Source organism: Callospermophilus lateralis, chromosome X, assembly GCF_048772815.1.
Source record: "Callospermophilus lateralis isolate mCalLat2 chromosome X, mCalLat2.hap1, whole genome shotgun sequence".
NCBI lineage: Eukaryota > Metazoa > Chordata > Mammalia > Rodentia > Sciuridae > Callospermophilus > Callospermophilus lateralis.
In genome coordinates, this window is record NC_135325.1 from 124,032,997 (window position 1) to 124,047,087 (window position 14,091).

The 14,091-nt window shown below is 36.2% G+C and overlaps 1 protein-coding gene across 1 annotated transcript in view; it reads right to left on the reverse strand.

Moving 5' to 3' along the window:
- Positions 1-204: 204 nt before the first annotated feature.
- Gabra3 (gamma-aminobutyric acid type A receptor subunit alpha3) overlaps positions 205-14,091 on the reverse strand; it is a 128,248-nt gene continuing 114,361 nt past the window's right edge. The window contains exons 8-9 of the mRNA XM_077106779.1: positions 11,397-11,608; positions 205-540 (exon numbers count right to left, since the gene is read on the reverse strand). Of these exons, the coding sequence (XP_076962894.1) occupies positions 205-540; positions 11,397-11,608 (548 nt within the window). The remainder of the gene's footprint in view (positions 541-11,396; positions 11,609-14,091) is intronic.

The following is a 14,091-nucleotide window of genomic DNA, read 5'->3' on the forward strand; positions in this document are numbered from 1 at the left end:
GAATACTAAGCAATGTCAGAGGGATGAGTAATTTTTCTGTCGTTGGACTTTCATTGAGATTCATAAATATGAATTGAGAGTCAGAGCTTGGAAGGGGGTGAAAAAGAAAAATCCTGAAACACACAGAGGGGAGCCCCCGGGGTTTAGATGCCTGGATGCTTCATCGGGTATGCAGTGCTCTGGTTGCCGGGCCACCACCACTATCTACTGTTTGCGGATCATGCCCTTGATTGCTGACTCCCGGTTCACATATGTGGCCCAATAGACCAGATTGAATATGGCAAAGAGCACAGGAAAGATGATGCGGGAAATTTTGTCAACCTTGCTGACACTGTTGTAGGTCTTCGTCTCAGCGGGGCTGTCCTGCACATAGGTAGCCTTGGGTGAAGCAATAATTGTCGGAGTTGAGGAGGCACTGGGAGTGGCGCCCTTGGAGATGGTGGAGAACTCAGTGTCCTTAGCCAGGTTGATGGGATAGGTGGTCCCCACAATGTTGAAGGTGGTGCTTGTTTTCTTTGTTGGTGCTGCTGGTGTTTTCTTCTAGAGGTTGGGAAGGAGAGAAGAGGGGAGGAGGGAAGAATAACAATGACAATCAGTAACAGCCATTTCATTATACACAGTACCTTCAGTGGCTACAGGAAGGAGGAGCCATGAGAGAAATTAAGAAACAGGGGCCATGAAGCCAATACATAGCCAGGTTTTTGTCTAGGGTGAATTGAAGATGAGTTTGAAAACAGAAAACTCGCATCATCCTGGCTCACTAGCTATGTGGCTTTGTCTGAGTCACTTCTCCTCTCGTAGCTCCAGTTTCTTCATCTGTAAAATGAGGATCAAAATAATTGGCAGGTTGTTGAGAGGATCAGATGATAGAATGGTGGTAGCAACCACAGGTTAACTACAGACTGTTAGTCATAAGTGGGGCCTTATATATTATATAGTTTGATAGATGAGAAAACTTAGCCTCAAACTAAATGTCTGAGCTCATACTAGCAACCTGGACTCTTGATTTTTATCCATTTTTATGCTGTTTTCTAAAGACAAGAGGCATTTTGGGTTACCCAAGAAATAACTCCAAAAGAACACAATTTCTAAGTGGTATATCTTCCTTGAGGAAGAGAGCTCGGTGAGTCCGAAAAGTCATTTTGTCTTAAAGGCACAATAAATACTATGGTATGTATACATGCATCATTGTGACAGACATCCCAGCCTTCATGCACTGTAATGTATTCAACAAGGTTGGGAACACACCAAGGTTTTCCACTCTTGCCAGACTTCAGGCAGGAGTCACAGCCTCCCCAAAGGGCTATGAAAATGACCTTTCTGAGACAGCAAAGGCAGAGACAGCTGAGGGCTTGCTATGGCATTGCCCTTTGGGCTTATGTTTCAGAGTAAAAACACCCAAAGTGGCAAAGGGAAGCAAGCAAACACACATGCCCATTTGTTCTTACATTATATGCACTCATGTACACATGGAGCCTCACTAGAATTCCCCTGTTGCTGAAGAAAAAAGAGGAGACAATATTTAGGCTTGAATCAGAACCGAGAAGCTTAGGGGCAGGGAAAGCAACGGAGCAGGGCAGCCCTCATCTCTAGCCAAAGGCAGGGGACTGGCTCATGGGCTATAGGCTCCATGCTGCCTCATTCCTCATTCTGACCTATTCTTTCCTCCATCCCTCTTTGTCTTAGAAATGCTCCAATTTCAGCCACCTCACATTTCCTTTCTTGATGTTAATTTGCTTCTCAGAATTCTGGCTTTGTTTCTTTACTCCTCCATTTCCTACTTGTTTACATCCTAGCTGTCTCTATTCCTACCCTCTCTTAATGCCCCTTTCTCCTGATCTCTTTAATTTCTTTTCTTCTTTGCTTTAGAGTTTCCATGATTTTATCTTTTCTCCTTTCAACCTCACTGCCATTTACCTTCCTGATCCTAGTAATAACTTTTGCTCAATATTTACTAAATGTCTACTGGGTCAAGAAGGGTTAAGTGGAAAGGTTAAAAGGTAAGAGAGCTTTAGTCCCTGTCTTCTAAGAGTGCACAGACCAGTGTGGGAGAGAGCCTTGTGAACACTGTCATAAAATGTAATCAGAGTTATAATAGATTTGAGCAAATGTTATGAGAATTCAATAAAAGTGGGGAGCAAAAACTAGGAGGTATAGGAAAAGGTGGCTCAGAGAAAGCAGTGGGTTTTGTGGTGTGGCTCACAGAAGATGAGCAGGAACTCATCAGATGATGATGTAGCAAAGGCCACTACATAGGCCAAGGGCAGTGTCTGAGGGATGTCAAGGAGTTTGTAGAGGCTGATTCACAGTGTGTATGGCAAAGAATTGCATGAACTAAGGGTGTGCAGACAGGAAGAGGTCAAATCCCAAAAGGTTCTATATGCCATGTTCTCCCATCAGCCTGCCTATACTGATTTCAGTGTTTTCAATCAGGAAGGGCAATCATCAAAGATGAGGGGGTGTTGATTTAAGAAAATGAACAGCCTGACTAGCAGAACATTTTAAAAGCAATGCTTTTATTTTTCTTTTTCTCTTTGAGGATTGCATCACATTGCTATAAGGGGAGGGCGGGGACAGAACTCTAGGGCTTCTGAGAACCTTGTAAATGCTTTAAATACTACATAAGACTCATTTATAATTAGCAAAGTCATTTTGTGAATAGAGTCCTGCTGTTAAATGCTTTTGCTATTAAATATAATTGTGCTTTACTTGTTTGCCTGCTTACTTATTAATTTGTTTAGTAATCCTTTTTTTTAATAGGAATACCAAGAAAGAAAAACAAAACCACTGCCCTGATTTTGCTAGAAAGCTTTCATGTTATAAACTGGTTATGACCAGGTCTCTGAAATAATAATTTGAACAACAAACACTTTCTTTAGCTCCATAGGTACTTTGTGTTCTATACATGAGGAGAAGAAGTGATCAATCCAATCACAAATATTTTTTAGAAAGGAAAATTATCTTTTAATTGCACTCACCATTTCCAACAAAACATATATTAATCAGTCAGTGTATTTTTTATTGGCATTGTCAAGGAAGAAAATTAAAGCAAACGTTTTAGTATTGAGGAGGAGTTGCTTATTTTCTTGCAATTGAATTATATTGGTTCCTTATATGTTTGGGATATTAATCTCTTATTACATTCATGGTTTGCAAATATTGTTTCCCATTCTGTAGGTTGTATTTGCACTGTAGGTTGATTTTTTTTTCTTTGTAGTTACCATGAGACTTACATTACATTATAACATGCTAGTTTAGACTGATAAAAACTCTATACTTTGTGCTCCCATCTCCACTAATAGTTTGTTTTTGATTCCACAATTTGTATCTTTTTATATTGTTATCTTTTTCTGTTTTAGATTTTTTATTGATTGGTTTAATTATACATGACAGTAGAATCCATTTTGATATAGTTCTACAAAAGTTATATTTTAACAAATTCTCATAGCTGTTATTTTTAATAGTTTCATCTTTTAGCTTTCATACTAAAGATGTAAGTGGTCTGCAGAACACCATTACAGTATTAGAATATTCTAAATTTAACTTTTAGCAGTGTATTTTATACTTTCATATGTTCTTGTGTTATTAATTAGCATTTTTTCCTTTCAGCTTGAAGAACTTCCTTTTTCAATTCTTATAAGATGATTCTGGTAGTGATGAACTCCCTCAGCTTTTGTTTGTTTGAGAAAGTCTTATTTCTGCATTTCTGAAGGACAGCTTTGCATGATTCAGTATTCTTCATTGTCATTTTTTTTTCCCTTTGGCACTTGGAATTTATCATCACTCTTTCTTCTGGCCTATAAAATTTATACTGAGAAATCTACTATGATATATTGGAACTCCTTTACATGTGAGTTTCTGGTTTTTTTCCCCCTCTTTCAAGATATTCTCTGTCTTTGATTTGCAATTGTTGACTATGATACATTTCAACTGAGTTTTGTTTGCAGTGAATCTGATTGGAGGCCTATGATCGTGTACCTGGATATTTATTGTTCTCCCCAGATTTAGAAAGTATTCTGCTATCATTTTTATTTAAATAAACTTTATACCCCATCGTTTTTCTTTTTCTTCTCAAACTCCTATGACTGTAGGATTTGTTCCTTTGACGCTGTCACATAAATCTTATAAGCTTTCTTTGTTGCTTTTTACACTTCATAATTTTTCTTCTCCAAATGTATATTTTCAAATAACCTATCTTCAGGTTCACAGATTATTTTTTCTGCTTGTTGAATTCTGTTGTTGATGTTCTCCTCTATTTCATTCCATTTTCAATTTCAGAATTTGTTTCATTTTTTAACAAAATACTTTCAATATCTGTTAATTTGATAGTTTTGATCATTGATCATTTTCCTGATAACACTGAATTGTTCCTCTGAGCTTTCTTAAAAGTACACTGAGCTTTCTTAAACCAATAATTTTGAATTGTTTTTCAGGCAACTCACATATCTCCACTTCTTTTAGAGATTTCTTTCTGTGTGTTTCTTTTATGCTTTATTGTACTATTGTAGTAGAATATATCTTCCAATATTCCCCTAAAGCAGGATACCTGGGAGATGACATTTCTGTGTTCTTGCAGGCCTGAAAATGACTACTTTATATTTTTACTTAAGTGATACTTTGGTTATCAGTTGTTCCTCAGGTTTATGAGATTCACTGCTTCAGTGTCTTCCAATATCTAATGTAGTTGAGAAATCTGTTATTTATTTGCAAATAAATTTTTTCTTTCTAGATTATGTATAGATTATCATTTTTGTTCCTAGATTTCTGAAATTTCATGAAGATGTGCATGTATGTAGGCACATAAAAACACTTATGGAGTCTGGAGGCTTAGGACTTTCCATGTAAATATTTCTGTATTAGTTCTTTCTTAATTTCCTTCCTTCCTGTTCATTCATTATGTGATTTCTGAATTATATAAACTTCTTGGATTCTCAAAGTCTTGTACCTTAATTTTTCATCCCTACATCTCTTACTTTTATGTTAACTCCCCTGCCTCCAACTTAATGGGTGATTTTCTTCCTTTTATTTTTCTACCTCACTATTAAAATTTTTTATTTGGGCAAGTATATTGTTTTAATGTCAAGAACTCTTCTTTATTCTTTGATTTTATTTTATATAGCATCTTGTTTTTTTATGGAAAATATATACAAATTTATGGTGAAACCCAAGATATAAGTTGGATTTGTTTTTTCTTAATTTCTTTTTAATTCTTCTTTTATTTATTTATTTATTTATTTATTTATTTATTTATTTATTTATTTGGTGCTGGGAATGAAATCCATGGCCTTGTACATGCTAGGAAAGCGTTCTACCACTGAGCTATATCCTCAGCCCCTTCTCTTTAATTCTTGATATTATCTCTGTTCTCTCTCTCCAAGACACGATGTTGTTGTTTTTTATTCTTTAAATCTCTGGTTCCTGTCTTACAATACAATTTGGCTCGGTGTTCCAAAGTGGGTCACAGGGTGTGTGCGCGCCCTGGAAGGGTACTCCTCATCTTCAGCTCCCCTCCCTGCCACTTTCTCTCCTTCCCTCCCTCTATTTACTGGCTACCAAGAGGTTAAGTCTTTCAGCTGCCATGCCCTCCCGCTATGATGCTCTGCCTCAGTACAGGCACATAGCAATGGAGCCAGCTATCCATGAGTTGAAACCTCAGAAACCATGAGCCAAAATAAATCTTCTCCAGTAAGTTGTTTTACTCAGATTTTGTCACAGTGATGAAAAGCTGACTAACAATGAAGGGCAATCTTGCTTTTCATTCTGTAGAGCATGTATCTGGATGAATAATTTCAAATGTTGGACAGGCTCTGGAGTTTTAAAAATCTGTATACATGCTTTTAACCAATCCACCTAGTTGCACCTCTGTTCTCTCTATTGTGCCTAATGTATGTGAACATTGAGTTTCTCCTGGGTTCTGCCTTACTCCAGCTTGATAAATAATTTATTATCCCTTCCATTCATATTAATTTTCTAAAGATGTATTCAAATGTTTTGTTTGACAAATATTTTCCAGCTTTCCTGGTATTTGTGGCTTTATACCTATTTTATTAATTTACTGTCATTTTAGAGGTAATGTCAGAATAAGCAGTTATAAAACACATATACTTGATCCTCAGAAGCCCACAGTTCATTCATCTTTCAGAGTATAATTATACTGCAGTCATTTATCTTCATTTAAAAATGAGGTTTTATTTCCATCTGTTCCATTTTTCCTCTATAATCTTTCCTCCTATGTTTTATCTAATTCCTGACCATAATACAGATCAGAAATGAATTTTTAAAACAGTTATAATATTTTAAAACTTTCATGCTCACTCATTCTAGCTTTATAAAGCAAATAAGTTTTAATAAGTTCCTCCAAAGGCAGAAAAAGGCTAAACTATGATTAAATTCTAGTATGCTGACTTCAAAGTACTTTATGCCTATTTCTATGAGTCTCACTGTTCCTACACATCATGGAAGTATAAAGTATAGGATCTTCACATTATAGATACATTTTATGCATTCCATATTTATTTTTAAAATGTTACAATCTGCTTCTTATAGAGAATGTAAATATTTTGACCACAGGGAAGGCTAAGAAGAAAGACTAAGATTATCATCTTTTCAAAAAAGTTTTAGACCATTGTTTTTGTTCCTTTTTTAAAAAAATTAATTTTCAAGACTGTTTAGGTGGAAAAATGGTCATTATTTTTGACATCTACCTCAACAATTTCTCAGTCTACTCTACTTGTCTATCTTCAAACCACTTTAGTACCTCTTCCTGGCTACAAAAACAACAACAAAAACAAAAACAAAGAAACAAAAAAAAATCAACCTCATTTTTTCACAAGATATCCATGGTAGCCTTTCAGATATCTATAATTAGAAATAACCACCTTCTTGAAGCGTTTGCCCCTCCTCCAGTATATCAATCAAATTGAAAGAGTAAACTTCACATGGGTCAGCCTACACAGAAGAAAATGAGCTTATCATCTCACTTGTTATACATTTTAACTCAGAACTAAATCAAATTGCAATTCTTAAACGTTGTGCCACATGGCAAGTTTACATTTGAATTTCTCCCATCTTCCAACATTACATTTCTTTTTCTTTTACATTTATTTTATTTATTTATTTTATGTGGTGCTGAAGATTGAACCCAGAGCCTCACACTTGCTTGGCAAGTGCTCTGCCACTGAGCTACAACCTAGCCCCCCAACATTACATTTCCAATGTGCAATTGTTTTTAAGATTTTACATCCCAGAATTTTTGATTTTAAAAATGTTGCCTTTTAGCTTTAGATTGTCCTTTCAAACTTCAGAAATTCTTTTTGATTTTTAATTCAAAAATACTCCTCTCCCAAGTAATTAACATTCACTAACACGCCCTTATAAATGTGAATCTTATTCCTTATGTGTCTTCATCTGAGTCATTGATGACAACATTTGAAGGGTTAAAAAAAGCATGAATTATTCTCAGGGATCTCAATTCAAGTTAATGTAAATACATCAGTGAATTCTATTTGAATTCAATTGGTCAACCAATTACATCAGCCTAATGATAACTATTTTTAACTACTTTCTATTCACCATGGGGGCATAATACAAAGTTACTCAAATCACTTGATAAAATCTATGACATTTACTGATCTACCAGCTCATTAAACCTTTTATAAAGGTCATAAGGTTAGTTTGTCATAATTTTCTCTTAGTAAACTCAGGTTATATATTCCTTATTCTGTTAATTGCTCTTAAAATATCTGTTTAATAATATATTCTAGAAATATTTAAGTTTACTATGTTAGAATTAGTATATCTTTGCTTCCTTTTCCTCTCTAAATCCAAATAAAAACAACAAGGCAAATAAAGGAAACTAAAACTTTATCTTGCTTTTGTTTTCTTTTTTGAAGTGCTGAGGACCAAGCCCAGGACTTTGCATATGCTAGGTAAGCAATCTACCTCAGCTATATTCTCAGTTCTAAAACTTCATCTTTTGATGAAACTTAAGTACTTTTATAAGCTTGATCTCAAAAAGTGGCTAGTATGGCTTCAGAGAGGAAAAAAATGATCTTTGTTTTAAAATAAAATCAGTGTCATGCTGGTAGTTAAAATATCCTATAATTCTTTTTGACCACCATAAAGGTCAGAGAAGGTAGGGAGTGGAAAATTAAAAGATACAAAAACAAATTTATACTGTTGGGAACATGCATATACACATACATAGAAGTGTACCATATATAGAGTGCTTTCCTGTGAGTAAAGGAAACTTCTTGCAAGGTAGAAGCAGAATCACTATAGGGAGTAAAACTCATAAGAGCTTATATAGACAACAAATGCTACTCAAATATGAACTTGATACTACTCATTCTCGACTACTTACTATTGTCCTTCTCACTCTCAGTCATGCCCTACCTAAATTGATGCTTCCACCTATAGCAGGGCTAGTAAAGAACACCTCTAATGAAACTTTAAGTGATAACTGAAGAAAAATTACCATGTTGAAAATGGTAAGGGACATGAAAGATAGGCTTATGAAAATGAAATGGAAAATAAAGAACTAAAATTATTAGAAAAGAAATGATAGATATGAAAGATCAAAAAAGTTCTATGATATGCATAATTTGACTTTCTAGGAAGAGAACATAACAAGTATTTTTTTGGTACTAGAGATTGAACCCAGGGGCACTTAATCACTGAGCCACATCCCCAGCCCTTTTTTTATTTAGAGTCAGGGTCTCACAGAGTTTCTTAGAGCCTCACTAAGTTGCTAAGGTTGGCTTTAAACTAGAGATCCTCCTGCCTCAGCCTCCCAAGCCACTGGAATTACAGTCGTGCACCACTGCTCCTGGCTAGTATATATTTTTAAGGAAGATTTCCTGAAAAATAAGGTAATGGATCTATAGATTTAAAGGCCAATGTTGTATCCTGGGAAAATTTTATACAGATTAGGATATCCTTGTTAAGTAACTGGACTTCACAAATAAGAGATACATTTATATGGGCTTTTAAGTAAAGTCTCCTATACTGTGAGAAATTGTCAAGGTGTCTCTAGATTTCTAGAAAAAAAAACATCAAATGCCAGAATTGATTATAGCAACCAAAGTCTGTAGTCATCAGAGAAAGAGAATGCATCCCATCCACTGCACAACAGCCCACTTATAATTCAAGTGTAAACACAATGGACAGATATTTTATGCATTTAAGAAAGTACAAAATATGGTTCCCATAGGACCTTCTTAAGGAAACTTCTAGAAGATAACCTTGAGGTAACCAACCAATGAATGGAAAAATTGGGGAAAAAAAAAAGAAATACTTAAAGAAAAGAACCCATTAAGATGTAGAACTATGATGAGACAACTATAGAAATTGTGGCCTTATAATAGTAATATAACAAGTTTGGGAGATGAAAGGAACTGGTAGAGCAAGATGGAAAGAGTTGGGATTAGTATCCTGGTTTCCTTATACAGTAATAGTTGGGTGGGGAGCAACAGATGATTTTCACCCCTGATAAATCAAGACATAGAGAGACAAACATTTAAGCAAACAGAAGTAATAATTTGACTAAGTATATTAATAAAACTAACCCCAAATTCTTATGATCAAACAGATAGACTAAGAAAGTGTTAATAAGTTCTATTTAAATAAGTAGTTAGAGTCTATTTCAAAAATTTGCCAACTCACCATTTTGTACTCTTTGGAAAATGTCTTTTCCCCCAGTTTGAAAAATCTTCATTACCATTTTTATTCTCTGTGATTCTTTGAAAAGTACTAAAACAATTCTGGGTTCACATCTGCCAGTTCTTTCTATCATATTTGATAATATTCATCTAGATTTAGATTTCTTAACTCATTTAAGGGATCAAAGGAAGAAAAATCTTGATTCCACATTCATAATTAACTCCTATTAACCAGTTGGTTTAGTTTTTCCTCCCTTCTTTACCATTTACCCACCAATCCAACCAATATTTTTTTTAGAGTAGAAAAAGTTTATTTGGGGGCTCATAGTATAATAGGAGTTCACTTGATGCCTTGACTATGGCTTTGAAACTTACATGTTTTTTTTTTCTTTTTCCCAAACTTCTCCTCCCTGATCTTCTTTTCCCTGATCTTCTCTCTGATCTCTCCTCCCTAATCTCATTTTCTCTGAATCACCTCTATAAAACCTCCCTGTTCCTGCTGAAGGGCAGAAACGCAGCCTTTGAGACAGGAGTCTGCTGTGTTTCTCCTTTGCTAGCAACCCAACAATAAACTGTCTCTTTCCTTTTTCTCAAAACTGTGTCCTCGTTATTGGATTGGCATCTGGGACAAGGGCCAAGCTTTGAGCAACAATAGTTTCAGTGGTCTCAGTCCATAGACGGCCAACTCCATTAGCTCTAGGCCAGAGATGAGACAGAAGGGTGTGGAGAGGAAAATGGCTCAGGACATCACTCCAGGAAGCAGAGAGAGACTCCACTCCTAACCAACATTTATTCAGCATTTATAATGTGTCTGCTGTGCAAGGATACAGATAAGTCCCTGCCCTCAAGTTGTTCACAGTCTAACAAGGAGCCAAACAAATACTTTTAATATAAATAAATTATTTTAATATCAGAAGTACCCTCCCACATAAAAGTTAAGCATCTCTGAATGATTCTAGAAAGGCTCTATGGAGAAAGTATCATTTCAATTGACTCTCACCAAGCATGGGGGGGCAGAGATAGCATTTCAGTGGAGAATAAAAAATAAGCAAATATGCTGGGTACAGTAGCACATTTTTTCAGGAAGCTGAGGCAGAAGGATCACGAGTTCAAAGCCAGCCTCAGCAACTTAGCAAGGCCATAAGCAACTCAGTGAGACCCTGTCTCTGAACAAAATGTTAAAAGGGGCTGGCACTGTGGCTTAGTGGTTCAATTCTTAGTGGTTAGACCCTGGGTTCAATCCACAGTGCCCCCCAAAACAACAAAAACAACAATCAAACAAACAAAAATAAGCAAAGACAGAAGGAATGATGATCCATTGGTTTGACTAAGGTAAATGTACCAGAAAGTGATGTGCAGAGGTGGCTCTAGAGATTTTTCATCGGATTTAACATAGAGTGCAAGCCTCCAGGGGACTTTGTAAAAATAATGGGTTTCCCTTGAATGTAGCTTACATTTGATCATGACAATGTAAACCCTCCATGGCACACCCTCTATGGACTGAGAACACCCGCTCTCTTTTCTCCCCCCCCCCACCCCCCTCCACCCCCCCTCCACCCCACCCCCCCTGTCAAAACTCCAGCTTGCCAAGAAGCACTCCAGTTGAGAATTGGATTGATGACCCCAGTGAATAGCACACAGCCCTGCCCAGTTCCTGCAGGCTATAGGCTGCTCACTCCTGGTCTCAATACAGTTCTCTCAGGGAGTGCTTCCTAGCTCTCCTTTGTTGTATCTCACCTTCATTTCCAGGGCTTCTGGTACCTTCTTGCCTTCCCAAGCCCAACTCCGCTTGGTAAAGTAGTTGACAGTGGCAAATTCAATCAGTGCAGAAAATACAAAGGCATAACAGACGGCTATGAACCAGTCCATGGCCGTCGCATATGCCACTTTAGGTAAGGAGTTTCTGGCACTGATACTCAAGGTGGTCATGGTGAGAACAGTGGTGACACCTGGAGAGAGATAATATGAGAGCAAGTTGCAACTGGAATGCGTTGAGAGTCTACTTGATGAGCTTACCAGATTCCTACTTGAAATGGTCCATTTAAAGTAAAATACACAGATATCAACGTCGAATGGATGGGTCCACCTTGTAATCACTCTATCTCAATTGGCACAGAGATAGCAATATTCAGTGCAGAACTTCTAACAGTTGTCCCTTAACCTGTACTTAAACATGTCTACTGAAGAGTAAAATTAGTTTATTTGATAATAAGAGAGTCTTAAAATTAGAAAAACCTATTTTTGAGCTGAAATTTGCATTCTCTTAACTACCAGCCCACTGACTGCTCTTAAAGTTCCTTTTGTGACAAGAAGAAACATTCCACTCCCTCCTTTCCAGAACAAGCCTTCAGAGACCTGAAAAATGGGACCTATGATTTCCTGTGATCCTACTCATCTCCAGAATGGGTATGGAGACCCATGTTCTCCTTATGAACTTTTCTTGTTCACTGCCTTCTGCATCTTGGTGGTTCTATTCTGAACAGGCCAAAACTGAGTGCAAGATTCAGAACATGGTTTGAGGGGCTGGAGCTGTGGCTCAGTGGTAGAGCACTTGCCTAGAATGTGTGTGGCCTTGGGTTCAATCCTCAGCACCACATTAAAAAAAATAAATAAAATGAAGGTATTGTGTTCATCTGCAACTAATTTTTTAAAAGAACATGCTCTGAGATCTGTATGGTGAAAGTTCTTTAATTCTAGATTTTCATCTAATAATGAAATAACTATTGTGGAAAATCGTCCTGTAGTCACACCACACTTTAGGTCTCTGATACAAAATCTGTGTCTTGTGAGTTTTTGTAAAACCAGAGCTTTTGTTTATATCAATTGATCTAAATCATTCACACTTGAAGAAGGAAAAATCACAACTTCTTTCTAAGTGCTGACATGCTGAAGAGGATGGGAAATATGAGCCTTATGAGCCTGGGTCAAGTAGAGCATGGAATGAAGTCATAATTCTATCCAGAGAGTCAACCATATGTATTGCAGCCTTGGGGTTTCCATTCCCATCTTGCTCCATTGTGAACCTTACTTATATACTTGCTATATACATGACAATCCAGACTGGAACACAGACTCAGTGCAATTTAAATAGAGACCCTAAAAGAATACTTTGCATGAACTAGGTAGGGAGTCATCAAGCTGATTAGAAAAATAATACACATTTCAAGCCATGTTAGGAATCAGCCATGTAACTAGTATCTATTTAAAATAATTTGAATGCATAATCTGGTAAACTCTGAGAATGAACCCAAGACTCAGTAACCTTCATATCTTACCAAGGCAGGAGTAACTTAAAAAAAAAGAAGCTACTTCATTTACGGTTTTCGGCAAACGCAATTTTCCACCCTGGCACATGCACAACACTGTGCATGTGATTAACTGGAGAGAACAGAACTGCACTGTGCATGTGATTAACTGGAGAGAACAGAACTGCAAAACACATTTCTTCACTATATCTCAGTAGAGATTTTTTAGGGCTTAATTAGAACTGTCATCTTATGGAGAGCTCTTAGCTGGTCAGACTTGGTAGACTCTCAATCAGAAATTCAGAACACTTTGTGGATGGACAAAGAGAATCTAAGTATTTTAAAAAAGAGATCCAGCCTGTTAACCAGTGCTTTTCTTTCAAGACTCTTCTAGAAAGCTCTTCTTGAAAGGCTCAGGTAGCACTGACTGACCCTTCACTTCTTTTAAGCACTTCTAGTTCATTTACTTGATTACATGGGATAGTCAAACTGCATGTGTGATCAGTGCAATGAAAATAAAATTGTATAGTCGGAACTCATTTGTCCCTGGCTTCCTTCATTTAGCATAATATATTAGGTTCATTCATGTTTTTATTTATCTTTAGTTATCCCTCTTAATTTCAGACAAAATGTATTGAAAGAATATAATTTATTCATGTATTCAGGGACATCTATTAATAGACATCAGGATTGCTTCCAATATTTGACAATTATAAACAAAGGTGTTTGGATGATCACATGTAAGTATTTGTAAGAGTGTATGCTTTCATTTTTCTTGATAAATAACTAGGGATGAAATTGCAAGATCATATGGTGACCATATGTTTAACTTCATATGACACAAACTGTTTTTTAAGTAGTTTAATATTTAAAATTCCCAGAAGATACAGGAGAGTTTCAGTCAGCATGCATCTTTGATTTATGAAAATTAAATATTAATTGGTACACTTATCCCTGATAGTGAAAGCCCATAGAGCATTTTATCTTCATGTATCACTAACTTAATTTATATAGATTATATTATAGTGTAGTATTTTATTCTAAACATGTTATTGAGCCAATAAATCACTTGTAATTATTTTATACATTCAATTCACATTACCATTACTCATATTTTGTTTTATTTTCATTCTTGTTTTAAATACACCTTCAACCTTCTTTCAAGGATGGTTCTCCTTTTGTTTGAT